General features: G+C 40.0%; 1 protein-coding gene across 5 annotated transcripts in view; it reads right to left on the bottom strand.

Moving 5' to 3' along the window:
• Positions 1-20024: 20024 nt before the first annotated feature.
• Positions 20025-26409, bottom strand: part of NRP1 (neuropilin 1) — a 115805-nt gene continuing 109420 nt past the window's right edge. For all 5 annotated transcript variants that reach the window (XM_065050514.1, XM_065050515.1, XM_065050512.1 and 2 more), the window contains exons 17-18: positions 25245-25304; positions 20025-23811 (exon numbers count right to left, since the gene is read on the bottom strand). In XM_065050514.1, the coding sequence (XP_064906586.1) occupies positions 23522-23811; positions 25245-25304 (350 nt within the window). In that variant the 3' untranslated portion in view covers positions 20025-23521. The remainder of the gene's footprint in view (positions 23812-25244; positions 25305-26409) is intronic.

Below are 26409 nucleotides of genomic sequence, written 5' to 3'. Positions count from 1 at the left end.
AAGGGTGAAGTAAAAATAATTAAAATTACAAATAATGAGGAAAGCAGGTTAGCACTGTTTGCTCTCTGAGGAAATGAGAAGAAAGATAAATGAGAGTGAATAGAGAAGATAAAAAAGTAAAAAGAAGTTAATGGAGGAAAAATGAAAAACACTAATTTGTTTCCTTTGTCTAATGTATTATAAAAAGAAATAAGAAAAATATAATTGTGACATTAGGGAAGTTTCATATTCCTTGATGATGCATAAGTCAGTTCCAGCGGTATTTGATCATCTGGATAGCTATCAGTAGGTAAATCCTTTGTCAAAATTAATCAGCTTTAAGAAAGCAAGATTTGAAAAGCTGTTCTGTAGAGGCTCATCTGCAGTGGAGGTAAAGTTTGCTTTCTCTGGCTATATAGCACCGTATTTCTGCCAATATGTTGTGGGAAAGCATCTGGCTTATTCTTGCTCACAGAAAAGGATACAACAGTGCATTGTATCATATGGGGAAACTACTGACCTGAGCATCTGTTACAGTTAGGGGGGAATTTATTGATATATTAATATAAATGCCATATAGTATATAGAGAGTTCCTTGCTCTTAAAATTCCTGGTACTTATATGGGGTTGGTCAAATGTAACCAGCAATTCCTCCAGTAGTGCAAGCATTACAGTCTTCTGTATGCACGAGGAGGGTGAGAGCCCTGAGATGACGCCGGTGCCATGGAGGGAGGCAGTGCCAGGAACTGGGAACAGAAAGAAAAGCTCTTTATTTACTGTCTGTGGTATTTTGTATTAACCAACTACCTTTACTGGGGAAAAAAAAAGACACAAAGATAACTGGGAGGTTCAAATAGCAAAACCAGTGCACTCTGATATATTTAAAATTAGTAGCATGAGAAAGCAGTGGGAGGAATGTCGGGGGGACTGAGTGCTCAGCTGTTTGCACAGCATTTCTGAGAGAGGGATAAAATACCTCTTTGCAAACAAACAAAGGTGGGCCATGTGGCTACAGACACTCTTCCATAGCTCATCTCTGTGCTCCCAATAGCTCCTCACACCTTCAAGTCTCATCTCTGAGTACTACATGAAGAAGGTATCTTATTTACCAGAGACCGTGATTTTACAGTACTGTCTGGCAGTATGCTTGGCCATGGATAGCATAACTGATATATGCACACGATTGCTCAGTATAAATCCTTAGAACGTGCATCTTGTTTTTACCACAAGCTCAGTAGCTGTCCTTGTCTCCTAGGCATCAGAAGGCTCTGCAACTCAGACTTCCAGCAAAACAGGCAGCCAGTTCCACCTGCCAGCTGGGGACCAAAGCAGGAACACAGCAGCCTTTGCAAGGACTTCTTCGTTCTGATTTATTCCACAAGTTTCTTTGGAGGTGGCCTGTTGTCTTCTCCATACTCTTGTGGCAGCTCCCACCACTGCAGAGGACTCTCTCAGGCTAAGTTTGATGTCTTCAGAGGAGATCTTTGCTGCTTCTAGGCAAACCACCTATGTGTATCTGAAACGTGGTCATCCACACTGGTCTCTTTGTCCATTTAGAACCAGTGTGTTGGAGGAGAGAGAATAATTAACATGAAACTCATGAGGGACTTTCCTTGAGCTCTGTGTATATATTGGCACGGTGGTTTCCTGTCAGCGTGCTATCTCATGTCTCTTAGGGAAGACAGAGTCCAGCACAACATACTCACAGCCCTCTTAGCTTCAAGAGTATTATATAGAATTTATACTTCTCATGTTTTAAAATACAATGGAAGACACAATTTAATCTGTCTGTGGTCTGTCTAGAGTCACTCTGCTGCAGAATATTCTTATTAATATATAATTAATATTAATTAAGGTAGGTTAGCAAAGAACCAGGAGGGGTCTAATGATGGTTAGGTGACTCTGAAGAAGCAGAATGCTTGCAAATAAAATCTTATTATTGCCTTTCCTGTGAAAAGAGCTTGTCAGGTGTGAAACCATTTTGTCACACAGAAATACAAGTGTAAAAACCACAGGCTTTAATAGCAACTATATACACATGCATCTGTATATATATGCATATATACACACAAGTGTGAACCTTATCAGAGATCTTAGAAGAAGAGTCTACATTGTAATTTCCTGTTCAGAAGTCAGAGAACTAGGGGGCTATCAGTCATATATGATATATATGCACACGAATATTTTCAATTAAAAAAAATCAAACATTATCAAGCTAGAATAAAATATTTCATGATTTCAGACAAAATTTGCAGGAAATATTAGTCCATATTAGTAATGTGAGTTGAACTGTGTACAATTACTTTATCATGTTGACACGTTGATGGCTTTCTAAAATTTTAGCTGAGATCCTAAATTTGGATTTCCTCAATTTTAAACCTACAGGAGCATTTCCTATTTCCTTATAGCTCAGAACTGTATTTACCTTGCTAGGTTAAATAACTTAACCTTTACTATGTTCAGAAAAAGGGAGTTGACAGCTTGTAGATAGGATGGTTGTCTCTGTGTACAGCTCTATGGCTGCTAAATGTCCATGATGCTGTTAGTGATAAAGCAGAAACTTTTTGATTTTTAATGCATATGAGCTGTAAATAGTATGCTATTATTGCATATTGGTCATTTGTTACAGAGATGAACTAGTTTGTCTTCAGTAATCAATCTTTTGCTGTTACGGCTCTCAATAACATTTTTATAGGCTAGACTGTGCCACCTGACTGTGAGAAGTTTCATCTCTTGTCCTCTCAAACTGCTGGCGTTAGCATTTCTCAGAGACAGGATACTAGACTAGATAGAAACACAGGAACTGCCAGGTCAGATCAGTCTATAAACTTTGCAAAATATGGTAGGAATACTTTTAGCCAAGCCTCAGTACAACTCTGATGACTGCACCCATAATATTGTGTGACAAAAATTAGGCTTGATTGCAATTTCTATTTGTCATGATATGGTTTTTCATCTGCAATAGTAATTTTTTTTGAGTGTAGAGAATGATGAACATAGAATAATGTTCACTTCAAAATAGGTTTGCCAGTGAAGGAGAAAGAGAGAGGTTGTTTCTAGGTCTGCACCCTTATGAAGCATGGCTTCTCTCATGCTCCATTTGAGACCGATGAGTTAACTCCATGAACCCTCAGCAGTTCTTGCCTTTCCAATGTCTTTTTCCATGCTCCTGCTGGTTCCTGTAAATACCCAGCAGACACTAAACCTTCTTTTGGTTGAGTCTGGCTGCCATGCACACTTCTTGCATGTTCCTACTAATGCATATATTGGCTTTTGGGGATTAAATGAGGCACAGGTAGCACTTATAGCTTTTGGGGATGAATTCCTCTGTTTTGGCTCTCTCTATATTGCGGTTTAAACGTTCGAGCTTACACTGAATCAAATTAGTATTAGTGGTACTAAAAAAAGTCAAACAGGACCTCTAATGTAATTGTACTGACTTGATTGGTTTAAAAACTCAAGAGGCTAGTTTTTAAGTAATACTTTTGGTGCTCTTCTGAGTCTTCAGTTGCAAAAGCTCCAACTTTCCCAGGGTTTCTTCTCTGAAGAGATCTGGAAGTATCCCCATGCAGTGTCCTGAGTCCAGCAGGCTGAACCCCTGGGAGCAATGCCAAATGTACGAGCCGTGGTAAAATCATGAACTGAAAATGCTACTAAATAGGCCAATCTAATGAATACTTTCTAAATCCAAGAGTTTACAAAATGAAGCATGTAATTTGAAGTAATACCAGTCCTTTGAAATCCTGACCTTGAGAGGCACAGCTGTTATGTGGTATAACTAGAAAACAGTACACGGATCATTAATAATATTCCTAAAAGAAAAGGCAAGGTGATGAGTGGGAAGGCCGAGGCACAGGAACCTTTGGTGGCAGTGGATAGAAGTGCCTAATGGTCAGGACTTCTTGGGTCCTGTGACTGTTTAGTGACTTGTGCAAACTGAGTGTGGCAGCCAATGTACAGTGGCAGTTTCCTTGTGTCTTGGGCCTCTCTTTTACTAGTTGAGCTATGAACCTTCAGCCTGAAAAACACATGTCCCAGTTCACAGGGATCCTGTGGGCTTTGGGTTTCTCATCTGGAAGGTTCAGTAGGTATTGCTGGCAGGAAGCTGTGGCATCCTTTGTAGCTTCATTATGATTCAATGGAAGCAGAGATTTCTTCTTGGGCTGCACAGGCTTAGGCTATGAGTGTTTGGGTGGCAGTGAATTGGGTTGAGATTTTCCTTTCGAGGGAGAAATCCTGCTGATAGGATAATTTTGAGTGGAAATTGTGGGTGTGATGATATTTTCTTTTTGACATCTCTCAACACATAGCCTGCACTTGGGTTTGGTTTCCTTGAGCTGACATAGTAATAAACTACACAAAGGAAAGCCCTGTCCTTGACTATCTCTGGTGCAGCATCCTCTGTTTCTAGGATGCATGGAAAATACAAAAAGATCCAAACAACCATGGGCTTTTTCTCCTCTCTCGGTCCTTGTGTTTTCCACTCCAGATTGCCTCAGTTCAAAGACCTCCTACATGTTTGGTCTAAAAGGGGAGCTTTGCCATTAACTTTCCTCGTGCAGTTGCTTGGCAACACAGGTGAAGATCTAAACAAAAGGACAAAGAAAAATGATTTAATTCACAAGGCAGCATGAACAGTTTTGGAGGTAGTTACTTGGTAGTAGTCTTTCTGTGGTTTGGCTTATGCTACAAAATTTTGCTCACAAAACAGCGTGACGTTCCCAGTTATCACCTGTATGCTGAAAAACACCCTTGTTGCAGACACACATACGGCTACAGAAAAGAGTGTTTCCTGGATTGGCTCTTGCTGTCTGGGGAGGAGGTGTAAACAGACCAACAGAAAAATGCAGCTTGGTGGCATATGTTACCCCAACCCCGGGAGCTCTGACAGCAGAGTCCTCAGCTACTCTGTGCAGCTGTGCTCCAAACATGTGTCTGCTGCGACCCCGCATGTCCCCGCTCCTCTCATCTCTGGCCAGGAGAAAACATCAGTGGCCGATTCAACCACGTCTCCTTGCTGTCCCCAATGCCGGGTGACATGTCTCATTATGTACCACAGTGGCACTTGGCACTTCCACTCCGTGCTGGAATGAGATGCAAGTCCTCACAAGGCACGTAATGTATGCGCTCTTGGTGCCAAAGTGGAGCCTATCTCTTGTAAAATGGCTTTGATACACCGATAAATGGAGCTAGCTGACAAAAATTCCTTAACAATGAAGTATCATTTCAAAGCCAATATTTTTTTAGAGTGCTGAAGGTAGAAGGAGCCCTAATGACTAACAGACGATCGTTATGTATGCAGGTGAAAAAGAAAGATGACAAGGATTTTAAATCAATCTATCACATTATACATTTACCTGCCAGCAGTGAGTTTCTCACCCCTTTCATTTTCCACTGCCAAATACCACAAATTCAGACTGGTAAGCAGAGCATTTGGGGGCAGAATTTACATTAACAATGAACCTTTTACATAAATTATGACCTCTTTTGTTTCCCTGCTGACTGATGCACTTTAGCTGTCACATGCCCATTGTAGAGGGACTATTCTTTCCCTGATATGTGCATGTAATTCTCCTTAACATCAAGGCGACTCACAAGTACTCATTTGGGAAAGACAGAACCCAAAGAGCTTCTAAATGCTTATGACAGGGGTGCCCAGATTGCCAGGTCCTATAAACCACAATCCAAAATTTTCATTTGGCTGAGAGCCTCTCTCTCCCCAGTGTTTCCCTCAGTCACCCTGCAAGTCCCACTGCCCTAACCCGGATGTCCCCCTAGACCATGCTGCAATCCCTCCCTGACTCTCTGAACTCTCCTGACAACCTGAACCTGTCTTTCCTAAATTCCCACCTCTCCATACAGCCTGGGTGATCACACCTTGCAGCTGCCGGCCCACGACCTCTGCTGCAGATCCCTGCTGATGCCTGCTTGGTCCAGCAGTGGCTGTGGCAGCAGGCAGTGAGGAGCAGGCAACAAGGAGCAGGCATCAGGGTGCAGGCAGCGACAACCAGGCAGCAGCAGCACCTCCAGCACCCACAGGGCCACCCGCTGCCTCTGAGGCATGTTTTGTGATCTGCTGTCTCCTGGCGTGACTCACGGAGTTCCCGGAGCTGGAGAGAGGCAAACATATGTGAATCATCCCTCCTGCTTCAAGCAGGCCTCCATGAGCAAAGGGGCTTCCTGACCAGCTGCAGCCTTCCCCGTCCTGTGGTTTGACCTGCTGTTCTCCCCCTGGCTCTGGCACATCTGGTATAAGAAAATGAGAGCAGGCTGGGGGTTCTGGCAAGCTGTGTGTGGATCACAAAGAGTTGTTTGGCCACCCTGTGATGTGGTTCTGAAGTGCTGGGACTGCAAAGCAAAGGCACCACTGTGGGAGGTTACCTCTGACAGAGTGAAGGCTGTTTGCACTTTGAGATGTGCTTTCATCTTCACGCACAGCTAGCGTGATCTCTGTGCTAGGCACACACAGGGAATCTGGCTGTCGGCAGTTTCTCTCATTCCCAGCTCCTCTTGCAGCACTAGTGGTGCCACAGGAGATCTGGGACCAAACCTGGGTCTCCTGCAGGCATGGTGGGACAGGTAGACAGGGAAGGAGTGCAAAAAAGGCACAGTTATTCCAAGAACAAGGGAAGAATGATAGATTCAATTTTGGCAGGACTCATGTTAAGTGTCTGTAACTTGTTCCTTGGTCTCAGTGTGTGAAAGATCACAGGGACTTCTTAGGTCCTCGTTTTATTAAGACTATCAGTTTCTCTGTTGTGACATCTCTCCATATCAGTGTAACCCAACTAATAGTCAAACTAATGTTAGAGGAGCTTGGAGCATGAAAATACTTCTAAATAATTTATCTCTAAGGGCAGACAGCCCCTCTTGCAGCCTTCCAAGAGGCTGAAGACTAGTCACAAAAAAAAATAACTCACAAAGTAACAAGGCATCTACAACTTGATATAAGGAAGGGAACTGCCTCACTGAGGAAAAGAAAATTGCCCGCCAGTGACACTGGTATTTCTTAAAATTAGAAGTCGTCAAAGAGAGAAGTAGAGCAAAAGCACAGACATAGATCATTGCTTCACCTTTGGGAAGATACCTTCAATGACTCCATACAGAAGGGAGCAGTGAGATAACCACTTCCTGGACCACCTGGTTGAACCCTGAGTTTGGGCTGTTTCCTGGCAGTGTGGGGTTATTGGGTGCTTGAGGTTTAGATGAGTTTAGAAGGCACTTTCTGATCTTCAGAATTTACTCAGTATGAAGCCTTGTAGATCTATCCGCTTTTGCAAATCTTTAATTAAAACAACAAAACGGAACATGCCTCTGGCTATTTTGTAATTTTCTATGAAGATGAATCTGGGCACATGCAACTTGGAGTGAGATACTTGCCTCCTGCCAGGGAACTGAATGCATTTAGTTTCATAACGTGCCAGAGTCATGTAAGTTCAACAAGCCTAACAATGCACATTGTGGTATGGTTTACTCCTTAATTGTGAAGTTATTTTCAGTAAGAAATGTCTTCTTTTTTTTTTTTTTTTTTCTTTTCTTTCTGCCCCCTCTGCCCCTGCTTAATATCTCCGTCTTGGGTACTAATGTTCTTTGTCTCACCAAAAGTCTCCTTTTTAACAGCAGAATGGGTAGGCAAACCGAGAGTGGCAAAATGCTCTTTTCAGAGAGTGAAACTGGCATGTTCCTGGCAGGCTGTAACAGTGCACACAGCACAACTTTCAGGCTGGTAAACATGTGCACTTCTTAGTATTTGCTTTCATGTGGGGAGGCGGTGTAGTCTCAGTATTTCACATATGTCACCTAAGGGGAAACAGAACCATCATACTGGTACAGACCGATATCAGTGCTGAGACTAGTCTGTTTTTCAGTAGTTCTAAAATGTAACGAATCATATGCCCTATGCCCTCTCCTTACCAGCAGTATTTTTTCTAGAAGTCCAAATACCTTTCAACAGTTGTTTTCTGTGCCTGAATAAGGGACTAAAATGATGAGCACTAAGTTAGATATGAGAGAGGATTAAGGCTGGGGGAGTGGTGAGCGATGCATATATTGATGTTTCAACTCTAATTACCTAAGAAATCTTGAGTCAGGGGTGGTGTGTAGCTACATGGCTGCTGGAACACTCTGAGGATTTGTGTTTTCCTAAGATAGACATGCAAGAATTGCTATCTGGAGGTGCCCATCTCTACTCACAGAAGGGAACTGGATGGCTAGCTTAGATCTCACTTTTGGATGACTAGAGAGTGTGAAGGTGAATCCCGCTGCTGTGACTCAGTCCTTGGTCTCTTTCTCTGACGTTTAGCAGGAGGATGTTAAGTAACTTCTTTCAAGTTTCCTGCTTCCAAACCTCTTTCTTTGCTTCCTTCCACCCTCATCCTCTTGTCTTCCCCATTATATGCCTGAGCAAGTCTTTGGCAAAGAGACAGCAAATAACCAAAATTTTTGTTTCAAGAATAAATCAGGTTTTAAAATTCCTTGTATGCAATGGAACAAAATGAGACCTCAATTTTGTGTTGCTTTGTTTCTTTTTTTGTTTTTTTGTCAAAAGAATTATGGCCTTATACTTATTATACTTACCTAAATGATTCAGAGCCCTTTCCACCATAAGATCAACTGAGTGATGACCTTGGGTCATACTCAGTTCCTCCCCCCTACTAGAAGCTACACCACGTATAGACTACTGACATAGGAATTTTAACAGCAGAAGTTTTGTAACTTCCTTGTTACAAACCTGCCCCAAGAAATCTACTTCTCTGAAAGCTTTTGTGTTTAATTAGTTAGGATTTTCAGATAAGCAAAATGAAGCTGCAAAATACTGCCCATGTTCAATAGGTTCAGGATTTTTACTTTACTCTCTCTGCCACTCTGAGTGGGAAATCTCTGTCCCCTCTGTAATTCATAATGAAGTGACTGTATAAACTTGTCCAGTACCATTTTGAAGTGATAACTTGGCTCTTGCTTGCAGTACAGATTTTCCTTTCCAAACTAATTTTAGTAGTCTGCTCTGAGCTCCATGCACAGCTACACCGTCACACTCAGTATGGGATCAGAGCGTGAACACAACTGCCTGCCTCAGACAATTTGAACATGTAAGTGGTGTGACACTTCAGTCTTATATAGCAGCTTTGATGTTACATCCCTTTTATGCAAGAGGCTTTCTGTATTTGAGGACTGCCTTTATTTGTGCTGAAATGCAACGGGAGAATCACTGCAGCAATTCACTGGGAGCAGGCAACGATAATGTGTGGAGCAAGAGGGAAGGAGAACGATATCCAATTGAATCCAGACAGGTGGAATTGTGCCAAGCTAGAATTTAATTAAAACACCAGGATTAAATCCACTTTTCTAGTAGCACCCTCTTTAATTAAGTGCTGAAGACAGTAATATGACTAAGCTGCATATCTTCTTGTTAGGCATTCAGTGCAAAGTCTTCAGAAAAGAGACAGCTGAACCTGTACATTGAATAGGTAGAAAAACTGGACAATTTGCCACAGCCAAATGTTTTGTTTCATTGAAAAGGCAACAGTGGTGGTGACAACTGCTTCTATTTCACAAGCCAAAGAAAACAACAGAAAGTATAATCCGTACAGAGTTGTAGACTTCTGTTAGAAAACTGCAGTCACACTTTGCTTTTATTGAATCATTCTGTCCATGTAGAATCTAGGGTCACATATGCAATATATAGTATTTTAAGTGCTTTTCAGTAACTCTTTCAATATACTTGAACTTGTGTTCAAGCAGGTTTCAAACCAAGCTTCAAAAATGTTCTCACAATGTCAAACCCCAGCTTCAGGGGATCATTTCATCTTGATTGGCTGACAAGATATGTTTTCATTCAGTCCACAGGGGTGCCTTGTTTTAAAGGTCTAAAAATATCCATGATCTTTGGAATATTCATTCTCAAAGTTGGTCCTGCGTTGCTCTTCAGGGTCTGGAAAAGAGTGAAGTCTTTACAATCAAATGATAATGATGTATTGGAAAGTGGAACTTGAGCTTCCAACAGCTGCACCAGAGTTCAATTACTCTAGAGATGAGATTAAATTTAAAAAGACAAGTCCTGTCACTACCAATGGCCATCAAATACATTTCACAGCCATATAGTTTTGTTGTGTGTGGAATATTGAGATGATGCCAAATCTTTCAGATGTATTTTAAAGTATTACTTATTTATACTGCTGCACATGATGGCCGCCAGGTTCTTGGGTCAAAAATCTTGGACAGATCCTATGTGCATGTTAATCAGTTGCCTCTGTTTTCATTCTTTCCAGTGAAATTAAGAGCAAAAGTGTTTAAAAAAACCCCTGTAAAACTGCTGAATGATCACAATGTGTTTGCCAATAGCAAACAAGTCGGCAAGTTCTTGAGACTTTGGCTTACACTGAATAGTAATTTACAGCAGGAGTTAAGCATTGGAACTGACTGGGGGAGATGAGAAGAGGAAATTTGTCTTCTGATGTTTCTTTTATATTGAGAGAAATAAGCTCTCACAGATGGTAATTCAGAACAACTAAACTGGGTGTTTAATGGGTTCCATGAGCTAGGTGCCTCCAGTGAATCAGAATCTACGTGCAGTTGTGCACCAAACAACATGTCTAGGCATTAGGAGTTCTTTCAACAGCTTGAGGAATGAGAGGCTAACAACTTCAGAAAATTTGGTAAAAAGTGGCTTTATATATTTGTTAGCAGCAGTAGTTCTTTGAAACCTGCCGTCTGGGGGTTTCTTACGTTCTGCATGTACATTCTGAAATTACAGGTCCTGATTTTCATACAGTAGTATCAACTAATTTACTGTATTTAATGTAAAAAATAGTTTCAGTGCTGGGAGCTATATCTAAGGTGTAATGATAAAAGCTAAAATTGTGTTTTATGCAAAAGATGATTATTTCATATTTGAAAGTCTGTGCGAATTACTAATGACATGTTTTCTCTATTTCTGTAACTGGCTGACATTTACTTTGCATTTTTCAGGTTTTTCTACAACCTTCTTTTGCTATGGTACTTATTACTTTTCTACTAATAGTCCTCTAAGACACAGCGCTTTCTCCGTCTTGAGCATAGCTTAGCAGATTTTGGGATGTCTGATTGCTTCTGTTTAAAGGACCTGGCAATGATGAGCCTTTTCCAATTTTGTTATCATTGGAGTATTTTGCTTGCACAATATCTTCCAACCATTTGATAACACATGCACCTAAGTGATCACAGCTCTCTCCTGTATGCATTTATGTTTGTTTTAGGACTTGCACTGACCAGAAGCAATAATCATAAAAGAAAAAAAGGTATTTTTTTTAGAATGATTGAAGAGAGACTCAGCAAATCTTTATCTTCATTCTGCACAGTGAAAACAGAGAAATAGAAAATGGGCTTGGAAAAGATGAAAATCAAAGCCCTCTAAAACATGGAGGTTTGCAAGTTTATTGAAAAGTAATGTGGAGATAATATGGATACCTCTGTCTCTTTCATGTAGCAAGCACTAAAAAATCACAACCTTAACCAAGGTGGTGATTTACATAGCATATACTGGGGCCTGTCCTGTTTGCCCACATAAATGCAAAAAGAAAGAAGATCCTTTTTAAAAAAATGCATATTCAGATAAGTTTCCCTAATAAAAGGTAATTGGAAAAGATCTCAAGGTTCACTGCAGGCACAGTGGTGTCAATAACAATATCTATAATAATGCTTACTAACATTTCTGATAGTTTCTTCCAGGTCATTTCAAGGTTCTGTCAGGTTTCATTAATATGTTCATTAGGACTCCTTCTCTATCAAAAGCAGACAATGATTTTGGGTCATCCTTCATGTTGCCTGTCATGGACATAAGCGTCTTTCTTGCTGAGAGAAATGCTTAACTAACTATCTAAAATAATGGTTTGAAGTGCATGGGAAGTTACAAAATACAGCTATAAGCTGCAGAAGCTTGAGAATTCCTAGAGAGAATGAAGATCTGCACTTCTGAAAAAAATGCTTTTTATTCATGGAGTCAGAAGGAGAACTAGAGTATAAAATTGTACGTATATCAAACATCTAAGATTGAAAAAAAAAAGGCTTTGTGTGAAGTTATACACTAGATCAGAATGAAACCAAAACATAAGATGAGGAAGTGAGAAAATGAATAGATGACTGTGAGGCAGGCAACCTTCAGTCTAAACTGCAGCACAGTAGGAATACAGTATAATTAGCTTGTAGCAGCCAGAGCAAAACCAATTTAAGAAGCAAATTTAACAAGCCTATAAAAATCCAGGTTTAACTCTTAGTTCTAGACTCTGAATAAAGATACGACTAGACCCAAGTTTGCGTAAGTATGAGGGTTGGATAAGATTTCTTCAAGGCATATCATAATTCTGTAGGCAACAGTGGATGATATGGTGGTAAAGGAGGCAATGCTTCTTTCGCACTAGCTGTTTGCCTCCGCAACTGAAATCAAACCAGTGGGTTTCGAGAATCCTACTGTCACTTAAATGGTTAAGGTTTGCTTCTGCTAGCTGGTTGGCGGGTGGACCAATGCTTTCAAATGTCAAAACCAGCTATGGTAAAAATCAGTTAAAGCAGTTCAGATCTTTGGGAAATCAAACAAAACCACCACTAGGTTTTTCATAACTAGAAATAGTTAAGAAATCTTATTAATTTCATTTTACTCATCCAAAATATAGGCCTTTAGATCTGAACTATCAAGTTCAGATCAAGGACTATTCTATAAGAGAAACTGGTACTGTAAGAGAAAAATTCACCTCATCCTGAGGTAGGCGTCTGACATAATGGCTATAACTCACAGTTTGGAGATGATGTCCAACTTAGCCAGTGGTAGATAAGCTGAATGCTACCCTTGAAGGCTGATTGATCACATTTGTAGTAGCATTCCATACTTTTGACGTATTGATCATAAAAAAACAGCAACAGGTCTGGAAAATACAAGAGACAAAGCTGTCAATAAAGGTCCTTGATGAAGACACTGAATTCAGAACCGTTTATGCTCACAGCAGCCACATTACAGGTCCTGTCTGTCTGTGTGGCAGGAATGTACATTTTCTGTATCTTTTCATGTTGTTTTGCATTATGGCACCACAATTTTGTTATCCTGTAAGCACTATCACAATATAAACATTAAATACAAATTCCTTTAGCTCAAAAAATATTGTATGTATAAAGTAGTAGGGAAAAATATTTGCTGAACATTAAAGACTCTCTCTTCAGTCTAAAAACCTGAGCTAGGAAGTGAGCTAGAAGAGCCATGTGAGAGCAGCCTGAAAATACTTCTGCCTGTAGAGATGCTTTTGCATTTCTAAATGCATTACACTGTCACAAGGAATCCCCAAACCTGACTAAAACCTTCAGATGTTTAATAATCACACAGACCCTTACCTTTAGGCAAAACCTCTATTCCAGTGCTTCTACACTTTCTGATGTAGAATAATGGTTGCATCTCAGTAGATTTGTATATATGTATGCTTACTGTATGTAATACACACAGTGTGTTATTGGTTAAAATGTATATATTGGTAATCAGCAGCAGCCCCAAAAAGAGCTAATGAAAAGGCTGAAAGCTCCATCGCTGTTGGTGTCTAATGAAGTGCCTTCAGCAGGTGTGTGCTGATTTGGGACCACAAAGGTCAGACTTGTGCTGAGCTGTGCATTATATTTGAAGCCCAGAAGAAATGGCAATCTGTAGTACAGTTCACAACCTGTGTGAAATGAAACTTGATTAAAGTAATAGAAGTTGTTAGCTCTGAGATGGTTCTTTATGTGAAAAGAACAAAACCCACCACACATAACTGTGCAGTATAAAGAGCACTGAAATTTCCTCATGTGCATTTAAAACAGTGCTTAGCATTGTAATAAAATACATGGTTCAGTTATAATGTGGGGTCAGTAATGCAAAGAGTGAGAAGAATAACGTTAAATTAAAGAAAATGAGAGATCTGACTGACTATCAGTTTAGCACTATTACTCATGATGAGAAGTAAAATGAAGTTCATGACCCCATCTACTCCGCCTCTACTCTCTGCTCCTTCATGTCCTTCATCAGAAGGCACTTCCTCAAGGAGATTCATAAATCCATAGTTTTCTCCAATGAATTGGCACACACTTATTCTAACTGTTCTAACCATAATACTTCTATAAACAGAACAAGAAAAGCTGCTACTCTGAGACAAGTTACTATGCCCTCTGCTTGTGACTGACAGATGTTTGGTATTTTTCTCTTAAACTTGATGGTGGCATTTTCACAGCATTTATTCAGTTTATTTGTCTGTATAGTGCTGTGTACATTTCCATTATTACATACAGTACATAGCAAAGAAGAATCAAATAGTCCTCATAATGCATATGGCCTATTCGTTACCCGTAGTAATAAGCTGGTACCAGTTTATTTCAGCTTGGAGAATAACCTGATCTTTTCCAGAAAGCAGCTACCACTTAGCTTTTCATAAGCAAGAGTACTAACAGGATCTTGGGTAAGACACTTATGCTATAGAGAAATCCATCTTTTGCAATAATAGCTATTAAGAGCCATAAACTAATTGTAGATAATGGCCTACCATTCAGCAGCAGTAATTCAGCCACTTTATCAAGATATATGGATTTAAGTTGACCACTTTAAGACCTCAGTATGCATGGAGAAAAGGGCTTAGATTGTGAGAAGACTTGTTAAAAGTAGCAAAGATGATCTTTGGTCGCCTACAGATTATGGCATTTAATTAATAGTCTAGATTTCAAGTGAACTTTCAGTGACCTCCTATTACAAACAAGACAGTGATGCAAAACAGCCAGCAGGCCCTGAGGGGCTGGGTCAGCAGAGCAGCATCAGCTGAGCAACTGGGAGGTCTGGTCCCACTCTGGGCTTCTAAGCTGATAAATGGGAACTGGGGTGCACTGCACCATGCAGGACAGAGAGTCTGGGAAAACATGGCTTGTTTGACGGGCCTTGTCTTCAGAAGAAGAAAGGCCAAAGAAATGTAAATGGAAGATAATATGGCCTATGGCAAGAAAAAATACATTTGAGTATGTGGGCAATGGGTACAAAGTGGTACCATTTCCTGCATGTAACCGTTTGGAGGACATGCAAAGGAGCTGGTCTTGAGGATCAGAGATTTTTCATACAAAGGGCGGTGGCAACCAGTTTTTCCTTGCATCAGTCTCAGAGCTGCATGATAACTGTAGGACATGAATTAGTCAACATGAGCTATAGGTGTGAGTGAGTTATAGTTGAGTTCATTTCTTGCTTTGCCTTCCATCTTCTGAGGACTGATTAAAAGAGAAACTAGCAGAACCTAGAATAAGCCGTTCCTTTCTGATCTAGTCTTAACACCAAATATTTTCCTGCTTTTCTTCCATTTTGTCAGTCATGCTTGGGGTAAACCAATAAATTCACACCCTGCCTACTTTGATGATCCTCTGCTCCCCTCACTTGTTCAAGTTGTTAAGCCTTTCCAGATGTTACAGCATAGTTTTCAGAAGGTTCCAGTGACTGTCTCCTTACTGCTTCCCAAATATCTCAAATACCAACTTGTCTGGTGGTTTTCCTCTTCACTCCACAAAAACACATTTCAATATAAAAATAAATTTAGATAGAAAGTAGATAGAAAGTGTACACAACTATGCCTTCGTGTTAGGTTTTATTTTCTTTTTTTCTTTGATAGAGCTGTGGGAAACAGGGTCAGATTAGAAGGTTAAAAGGAAAGAAACTTAAAACACTGGGGTCTAATTAGTAGTCTTAAAAGGCAAAATAGAATGACCCACCCTGGTATGCTAAAAGTTGTGAAGACAGTAAGTAAATATTTTAGTAGGAAGATTGGCATCAATATTTAATTAATGAATTAATGCAAAGATACCGGGTCTGATATAGAAAGCATTGAGGCTTCATGAAAGGTAGATTATTTATTAAAGACATAGTGTCTGGGTCGCTAACACAGAGAGCACAGCCCTGGCAGGGGTATGGAAGAGGAGGAGTGGGATGGGGTGGGCTCTTCTTGCTTCTGACACAGGGCATATGTGGCACTGGGTGAGGCTGTTTCATGCTGTGCATGCCTTAGTAAATGCATAGGGAGATGTTTATAAAAGTATTTGAGCAGTGAGGGAAGCACAAATTGCAGTAAGAAAAAACTTATTAACAGTAGGAAATATCAAAAAACAGTAGTTCAGCCCAGGCAATTCTGAAACAAATGGCATAAAGCAACATGTTACAGAGGAAAGGGAATAAAGGCACTCAACATGGAAACGATGCATGAAGAATGCCAGTTTCATAGACCTGAGATGCTGCCTGGATCTTCAAAGACACATCCACACCTGTTGCCTATTTGAGCATAGAAATCCACTGTTCAGGTTCAGTGAACAGGTAGGTTGGTACCCCCAATCCCTTCTTCCATGGCTGAGGACGTAAAAGTGTGTCGTGGTTTAACCCCAGCTAGAAATACAACCATGACAGATGCTCACTCACCCTCTCTCCCACCCCTCCACCCCCAATAGGTGAGAGAATCAAGAGGAAAGGGAGAAACTTGGATTGAGACAAACATAGTTTCCTAAAATAACAAAATATTAATACACTATTAGTATATATAAAATAGAAATAAAAGATACTCAAGGCAGTTCCTTACAAACACACTGAGCAGCCTGTACCAGGAAAACAGCACCTGGTCCCAAAGCAAATCCCAGAGAGAGAAAAGAGAGGAAAAAGGCAAAAAGGCTCAGAGCCCTCTGCAAAATGGCAAAAAGCCCAACTAAATGTCCCACACTGAACTCCCCTGGCTTGAGAGAAAGAGCAAGCAAGAGCAGGGATGTCTGAGAGAGAGCAGAAGAGCCCGACTCCTTAAGTATGGGGCATGATGCCAGTGGGATGGAGTACTCTTATTGATCAGTCTGGATGTCAGTCAAGCTCTGTTTCATCCATGCCCCACTTCCTCGATGTCTTCCACCTGTGGGCAGAGCGCTCGGATTGTCCTTGGCTCTCAGACCGGAGCAATTGAAAACATTAGCTCTGTGCTGGGGTGTTATCTTTTGTTCTCAAACTAAGTCCAAATAATAAACATGCTAGCTATGGAAAGCAAAGGTTTCTAACTGCATGAAGAAAATTAACCCATTATCAGTCACCAGCACAAAGTGCCAGAGACATTTCTGTGATGCAGACATTTTTTGAGAATTGTGAAGGGTTTCTTTTATTTCAAGGGACAAATGAACTGAACACAGGAATTTTCTAATAATTCCCTTTGCAGCTCATGTCACCTGGAATACCTGTTTCCTCAGGCAAGCCCTTCATCCTCCAGCCTCTCATCATTAAATCCCTGTCTTTGTCATGGCAACACCTGCCATACCTACTCCCTACCTTCTCCCCTTGAGAGCGCTTCCTGACCTCTCTGTCTGGTACCAACGGTGCTCCAGTAAGACTGTAATTCCTTTATCAACTGGACCCACCTCACTCATTATGGGAACACAACTGCCTCTAATAAAACACAGAGCATGATGCACAGGGATGCTGTACAATGACAGGGACATGAATCAAATGTCTGAGAGATGAATAAAAACAATGTAAATTTAAATAGGAGAACATGATTAGTGAAGGTGGAATTAGGTTTGGACACACGATAAGACCCCATCCATCTGTGAAAAATGCCAGAAGATTTTTTTAATGAGATTTTCAGTTATAAACATTGAGACACCATCAGTCCTGAGGTGATAAGATTAGAGTTCGATTGTGCACAGTTATGAGAATAGAAGCGTATATAGAGAACTGACCTACTGTAGAAAAGCAATTAGTCTACAGGGTGACTAATTGGCAAAGAAAACAGCTATACAAAGTATCCCATGGCAAAAAAAAACCCAAAAAACAACCAACCAAAAAGCCCCCCCTTTGTTATAATTTAACAAACACTTGTAGGTAAAATTGTGGTTATGGATGACTTGAGGCATAAAATGTTATAAAAGAAGAAATTAAAGCTCTAATAAATTAATGTTGCTTGAACCAATCTGCTGTTAGTCATAATGCATTGCAAAGGACAGGACAATTAAGGAATGAGAAGGGAATTACTTCTGGGATCTAACATCTAGATGCCATGATCTGAAAATCAAAACCAACTTTGACATTTGACTTTGAGAAAGCAGGTTAGGAGAATTGTCTTCAAAATGGACCGATTATACATAAGCAAAGACTTATGAGGGTCAATTTTAGAGTTACACTAGTATGCACCTGTTAAGTCCTCATATGCCACATAAAAGGTGGTTTATAAGGACCGAGGAGCCTTTATCTCCACTGGGACTGGCAGCTCCTCCATCTCCCCCGGTCCAGTGAGCAGGTTTGTACAGGTGGGCACTGCTGTCATGTCCGTGATGGCAGTGGACCTTACCCAACCACACGTATGTCAGCTGTGCTGCCCCTGCCTCTCCTGTACATCTGCCTTTTGCTGTGCAATTGTATTTTACGTCTTGCCAAAAGGCAAGGAAATGGTACTGGGCTCAGCATTGTGGCTATGTGGCTGCTGGCTCAGGGCTGGTATGTTTAATTGATGAAATAATAATAGGGTTTGCTTGTCTCTCGTTGCCAAAGAACCTTTTTACAGACTGCGACCCTAATATTTGAGCCTCAGAGTTATGCACTCCCGGCACTGGTTGTCTGTAGCTGACCCATCTGTTATTTCCATCTGCTCATCTTTTACTTTCAAGTTTACAAGTTAGGTTCTGAAATGTAATTCAGATCCCATTGCACCATTTTTGTCTTTCTATTATGCAGCTTATTTAGTGTGGAAAATTGAAAGTTTAGTGCTAAATAGTTGTTAACTTCTACGCTAATTAGTTTCCCCTAAATGAAAGAGAGAATTTTCTTGAAATACATATCTCTCTTTTCTGAACCTCCCCCTCAATGGATCTGCATCATAGATACCTTTGTTTCACTAATTAATTCCATTGCCATTTATCTTCCCTCAAAGAGCCCTGTTGCTGGTTATCACAGAAGCAAACAAAGTGCGATGAAGTAAATTTCTAAGGAATTTAGATTTAGTGATTGTATGGACAACAACTTTCACAAATGTCTTTTGAGAGCAATCTCTGCTGTGACCACAAAGCAAGTTTTGCTCAGGCACCTTGTCATAGTTCCATGTCGTATTTTAAACAGCTATCCCCAGTGCTGCTCTCTCTCGAAGGAAAGATTTGATACTTTCTCTTCAAGTGTAACAATTATGTGGTAATAAGTACAGTAAGTACAATATTTTTTCCCAGCAGTAGTAAAGTATGTGAAGTAAATTGTGTGTTCATGGGCACTCAACCTTGTGACAGAGTGACAGTATCTGCATTGTTCATATGTGCAACATAAAGAGGCTGAGAAACTTTAATGTGCAGACTGCTCTGTACTAAAAAGAAACAAACAGGTAAGTATTGCATGAAAGAGGAAATGTGCAATCTAAAGCTTCTTGTCTGGATGCAGATTTCTTGGAGGTTTCTCTACCCATGATCGTATGTTCCACACGTGACCTCAGCACCCAAATGAATGCCGAATTAAGCCCAATGGGCCGCCCTGGCAGCATTTGCTCCCATCAACAACTTGTGCTCTGCATTGGGCGATTTGGCCATGGTTGGGTATGTCGTGATGTCTTCAGTGGAAATTTGAAGGGAGCTCATGAGTACAAACATTATTACTGCAGCAGAGACTTAGTGGAGCAACTTGTCCAAAATGCACATTACTCCCTGGTAAAACCCTTCACTAAGAACAAGCCCCAGGGCATGCGTGTGACCTACATAGAGCGTGTGGCTTGGGCTTCCCATGGCAGCGAAGTGAGTTGCAACCTGCCAGCAGTGATGGCAGATTTGTCCTCTTAAATCCCTGCTGTTTGGCTAAAAGTTGGGCACATAGTGGGATTGTCTTCCCACAAGGAGAGAGAACTGGGCAGGCTGAGGGTCAGTCTCTCCATCCTAAACCGTAAATGGTCCCACCAAGATGTCTGTTGGAGTTGCCTACCAACAAATGTAACCATGACTAAAACATGTGTTTTGTTGCAAGATACTAAATAAAACCAACCATTCGATAAAACCAATATATTTTGGTATAATAAAATACATCAGGTATGAGATATTTTATGAAAATGTTTAATTCAACTGTTTCTTTGGAATGTAGTAGTCATAGTTTGGAAATTTAAGTTACAGTTCAGTTCTATGTGATTTTTTTTAATGCTACTCAGTGTCTGAGAATACAAATGTCATTTAAAATTAAGGCTTCGCTGTTCATTTTGAAACAACAATTTACAAGTGTCATATTGTCATAGAAAATAAAAATTTCTGTAAAAAAAATTTGCACAAAGTTTTATGATGGTACAAAACATGAAGCAATAATATACCAGTAAAATGAAATCATTTTACTACAGAAGATTTTTATAGTTTTTCAATAAAGAAAAAAATATGTTATTTTACACTTTAAAAATTATGAAACAATCTAAAACAATATAAACTGAACATTTTGTAACACTGCCTTTACAAATTAATAACTTTATAAACATATAATTTTCTTAAATATATTTATCAGTGCAAGATACTTTTCAATGTAAAGTTGCAGTATCATTTTTCCTTTACTGAAGGGCAGCTTTCATTCTATTACCTTCAGAGAAATCAAATCTTCAGTGCTAGATCCTCATTATCTTAGTAAGGTCTGGAAAGCACAAAGGAGATGTATTTCTTTTCATGTACTCTAGTCTCAGTATGTTAAAAGAAGAAAAGAAACCACCAACCACCAGATTTACTCTTCAAATAGATCAAGACCAAGAGCTGGTCTAGAATCTATTGAAATCCATGGGAATATTTCAAAAGGTTTTGGGCTTGGGCTCCTCAATGGGATTTTCTCTTCAGGGCAGTATATGCATGTAACTCTCAGTCAGGTTAGTGAACTAGAAGTTTTTTCAGTTAAGAAGAACAGACCCCAACACCCGGCTCACACAGTGGTGGTATGCTGAAAATAGTTTGGAAAAATCCTTTTTTTCTTTGGGTTAAATAACTAGCTGCTTTAGACCATTTTGGTCAAATTACACTGTTGGACGCAAATGAAAATTCTGCCTCTGCCAAAGTATCACTTGGGACATTTCATGGAGTAATTTTGAGGCCAGACTTTCAGGCCTTAGGTGCTCCGTCTCACCTTTTGGAGGACCCAAGATCTAGAGCCTGGAGAGGCAACTCTTCCAATTTAGGCACGTAAAGTTTGATGACCTGAAGTGGGTGTTTGAATTTTCACTGCAGCCTTTGCCTTTAGGACCCCTTTGAAGTAGCAACTATCCACTCTTTTTTCTGTTGTGTCTTCCTTTAAAATATTTTCAACTTCAAAACTCCTATTTTTACCTCCCATCTCCCTCCCTTTTCTCCAATTTCTAAATTACTGGTGGATTTTCTACAGACTTTTCTGTTTTACGGTTCGTATTTGTATAATGATATGCTTTAAAAATTTAGTTGAAAAATGGTGGCAGATATTGTTGCTCTAGAAATTCAAGGCTGAATTAACCCCTTTTTAGTCCTAATCCTGGACAGGGTACTCCATTGCTCTACTACAAAAGTGATTTTGGAAAAGACTAACTCAGAAAGTCACAATCACTTCCCTGACTCTACATGGGGAATTCGGTGAGGAAAAGCATGAATTCAGCACTTTGCAGGACGTTCCTTTCCCCATGTTTGCACTGACTTTGTCTGCTGGTTGGTAGATAGCCAGGGGAAGGTTAAAGCTGCCTTCTCCCACTGCCTTACCAGTTATGGCTCTGCTGGGTGTGGGTCACCACAGAAAACACGGAGCATCCCTGGGCACCTGTGGGAGGGGAGTGACCCCTCAGCCCTTTGCATCCACCTGTGCACCCCTGCGGGAAACATACTATTGTTTCTTCTTACCCTGTTGGACCAGATGCATAGGCTGTTGAATGTTAGTTGTCCCATAATATTTGTCCTAAAATAATAAAAAATTATGATGTAATTGTCAAGCACATTTTTTTGACAGCTCACACTATTCAGCTCGCTGCATCTGTCACTATCTGCACCTCTGGTCGAACGGAAACCTCCTGGTGTGAAATGCCAGGTGGACGTAACAGTATGGTAAGAACATACCCTACATACACGGTGGGATTTTATTCTGCCCTCAGTACCCGTGTGTAAGCCCAATTAGCATTGATTAGCATGAAAATACACATTTACTGAGAGGACAGAACTCTGGGTTCAGGTAGGGGCAGGAGGAGGCAAGTTTCTCATTTTAAAGGCAATCTTTTCAGTAAGGGAATAATTTTCCCGAGTGTAATTAACAGGCAAGCTGTTCAGGATAAAAGATATGTTTCATGACTTCAGGAAAAAAGATACTGTCACTTTATGCTGTTAAGAAGAAACCCAAAGTTCAACTTTGGAGGGTAAAGTTAAGAATTTTCCCTTATTGTTTAACACAAACTCTAATAAAATCCTTTGCCATTACCAGCAAGTTAAAGCTGCAAGTTTTCTTTCCTTGGCAACGGCAAATGCTTATGCAATCTACTCAGAGAGAGGGAGAGAGAGAGAAAGAGAAGAGAAGAGAAAGGGAGAGAGATTTTACATTTTGAAAATACATTCTATATGAAAGAACAATAAAAGGGGATATTGCAGCTTTATACAAAAGGGTCAAGAGACATGAAGTTGAAATACAGAAAGCAGAACAATCAAGCCAGGTTGTCAAATCTGATTAGCCCTTGCCTTACTGAGGCTACTTTCTTACACTAAAATATACTTTTCTTTTAGTCAGTGAGCCACCAGAATATCATTAAAGACAAGGGCATAACTGGAGAGAAGCAGAGTTGTAGTTAATGTTAACACAATGAGAAGCAGTACAAACAAAAAGGCACTTGAGAGGACATACACTAGCCAGTGCCAAGGACTTTTTTGTTTAGTTTTTAGGCAGTACACTCGGTTACCAGTTGTGTCTAACGATGGCACATACTCTTTTATGGAGTTCACAAGCACAAAATTTAGTACAACACTGAAAAACATCAATAAAATTTGACTGTATTGCTTCGTAAACAGAGCTGACACACTATATTGGTACTGATGCAGCAGTACTTTCAAAAACATCCTAACCCTTCTTTGCCTATGCACAACACGAGCAATTATACACAAATACAGGTGCAGGAGTCCACTAAATTGCTGTTACTCCAATATTTTCTGGGCACTGAGCTACAGACAGCATGTCCATCCAAAGGACCCCACTGAATACATTTTGTGACAGCATCTTGGATTTTGCACAGTAAAACCAAAATTATCCATTAACAGAAAACAAGAGAGGGAGAGAAAGAAAGGCAAAATGAACTATAAGTCAATCATACTTGGTCTCAACACCAGCGTTTGATTATTTCAAATAAAACCAAAAGAAAAAGCAGACTGTACATGATTCAGATTGTTAACACAGATTGTTGTCCATGTTTATCGGTTACACACTCATTGAAGCTCCTGAGAAAAGCTTGGCTCAGTGTCATCAACGCACTTTTCAGCCTGTACAGTAAAAGAAGATCAACAGTTCCCCAGCACGACCGAGCTATGTCCTTCCAACCCGATTCTCTGAAACTTCTCCAGTTGCTTTATACCTTCATGCTTCCGAGTATGAATTCTGTGTGTTTAGTTTATCTTTTTTCAGTTTTACACCATCGACCAGTTCAAAATTGTAATTCTCCAGTGCAGACAAGTTCCTCTCTGACATCCCATTGTGCCAACAGGCACAGTACAGGACAACTCCACAGATGGCTCCTAAAAGCACCCCAAGTGCACTCATGGCTATGATGGTAATAAGGATTGGATCTAGGGTCTTCAGGACGTTGCCTGGTTTCCTGGAGATGTTATCATCGTAGTCCTCGCCTGTATGGTATGGAGGTGTAAACCCTGAAATGGAGTAAAGAATTGTAAAGTTTTCAGAACTAGTTTTGTTTGATGAGTTGGAAATTCGCACAAATGACATCAAGTTTTTGACAGAAATTGCTACATCATTTGAAAACTTGGCTTCTAGGAGGTAGTCATAAACAGCTGAAAACTGCAGGGTGTTTCAAAAAGATGGACCTAATTGAGAGGTGTTTGGCGTGAATTCAACTATCATCTTGATGTTGTCTGTACAGCAGGTGAAGGGAACATAGAGGATTTATAAAGAGGTTGCTAAAAATGATAAATCATTAAACCGTTTGTAAATTTTTGTGTAACTGTTAACATGTTGCCAACATGAAATTGGGTCCATCTTTCTGAAACACCCTGTATAATGCGTCCCAAATACTGTTTGATTTTTTTCATACTGTTGTCCAGTCCTTGAATCTGCCACATGTTAGTAGGGGTGTGATTCTGCCTTGGATGAAGTGGTACACTGGGGAATGAATGACCAGATCTTTTGATTATATTTTGCCAGCTTGCAGTATTTAGCACTAAAATATTAATTAAATCTTGTTCAGGTGAGAATGTTTATAGCCTTAGACATTGGTTGGAAATCTCCAGCCATTTTGCACCCATCTCTACTGACTTCAGGATTGGACCTTGAAATAATGACTGAACTGACACAGCAGAGCACTCTCCCGCCTCATGTAAAATATTCACTGGGTATCACAATGTTTTCCCTTAACCCTTTCAGTTTATAAAAAGAGACCCAGTAAACTTGCAAACCCTGCTAATTGTTACAGGAAAAGACAAATAGTCTTTTTTGGACTTTCACTGAAATCGATGATAGCAATCCCGTTGACCGTAACCAAAAAAATTAAGCTCATCGCCTGAAAAATGCAAGTATATTTTATTATTGGGACAATATGACAATTATGATCTATTTAATGATCCATTTAGAGCTATCATCATTGAAAATGATAATGCTTTGGTAGACTGGTCATAAAATGACATTTTCAGCCAGGTCTGTGAAACAATTAGCCTGAAGAGTTTTGAGCCTAATTGCCTCGACACTGTGAGAGTCGTAAATTGTAAGAGGCAATAACAGATGTTTCTTCAGCTGTGGACAAGCCTTCTAGACAACAAAATATCAAGGAGCTATAGTTTGCATGCAAGTATATGTATATGATGTAACAAAATACATACATAAAATGCGTAAGGTTTAAGATAGGTACAAATAATACAAAGTCTGTAAGATCATATGACATAGAAGAATAAAATTATTACATCCTTCAAATAAATGTAAAATTTCTTAGCATCTGATCCAGATAAATCAGAAAACCTTAATACAATACGAAGTTAGAGTGCTAATCTATAAATAAATAATCAGAATACACAAATTTACATGATAATACACTTAAAAATTAATTCCCTTTTAACAATAACACAATTTTTACCTGTTTGATTACTTTCTGGGTCGTCGTCTTCATCTATTTCATTCTCCACGTCAGTTGATTCTAATGAAGCAAAAAGAATTGACATTGATTATTAGGGTTACAAACACTGATTGACTATGATGCTGGCAATAATGGTATAGCAGATTTTCCTGTGTCAGAGCATCATTATGTCAGCTTGACAGAACTGTTCATTATGATGGGCTCTGAAAACTAATGGAGGAAAAAAGAAAGATTTAAAAACTCCTCTCCGCCCAGTCTTGGCACAGTTATAGTTATCAGCAGGGGTTTTCCATGCCTGGGAAAGATAAATCAGTGTGATGAATTAGCATCTCATTCATCGTATTTACAATTTTGGAGCCCAATTCCATAACACTTCATCAGCATATGCATAGTTAATCACAGGAATAGTTTCACTGACTGCAATGAGACCATGTATGTTTGGGCTTCAGACTGAGCTTTTGGATTTAGCTCCCACAGACCAAAATCCTTGCTCAGAATTAGGTTTGAATGAACCAAACATGTGGAGGTAGGAAAAAAGTGGCTTTCCTCTCTCATTTTTGGAGTCAGGTAAACACCATCGCTGTGAACCCAGCACCCTTCTGGGCACTGAGGACACTGCAGGAGGACCAAACAGTGCATCCTGTCTCTCTTTCCTGGTACCTGTCACTCTGGTGGCATATGATGAACTGCAGAAGTTGGACTGTGTGATAAAAAGTGATTGTGCAGTTTTGTCATCCTGCAGTGAAATGACCACGTAGCTGAAGTCTGTCTTGTTACCCTTAAAAGTATAGTAGCTACAAAAGGTAGCTAATTATTGGTCTCAAATACGTTGCCAACTCTCATGGCATAAGTTCTTTCTAATGCTGATGATTCTCAGTTCTATTCCCTCTCATACATAAAAGTCATGGCTTCATCTCCATCATGAAGGACAAGGCTCAGTTGCTTGCGTTTATCTGGCATTGCTGCTGCCAAATTACGTGCAGTATGCAATGCACATATGATCAGCAGTGACTGGAATAACTCAAGACTGACCAGAAATAAAAGGACTCAAATAGCATCTCAGGAATAGCTTGGCTCAGATGTGGAGAAGGCCATGTTCTAACATTACTTTGTGTCCCCCGTGTCTGGGAGGTGCTGACTACAGCAAATGAGTCACAGCAAACTC

This window comes from Columba livia, chromosome 2, assembly GCF_036013475.1.
Source record: "Columba livia isolate bColLiv1 breed racing homer chromosome 2, bColLiv1.pat.W.v2, whole genome shotgun sequence".
Taxonomy (NCBI): domain Eukaryota; kingdom Metazoa; phylum Chordata; class Aves; order Columbiformes; family Columbidae; genus Columba; species Columba livia.
This window is presented reverse-complemented; position numbering and strand designations above follow the sequence as displayed.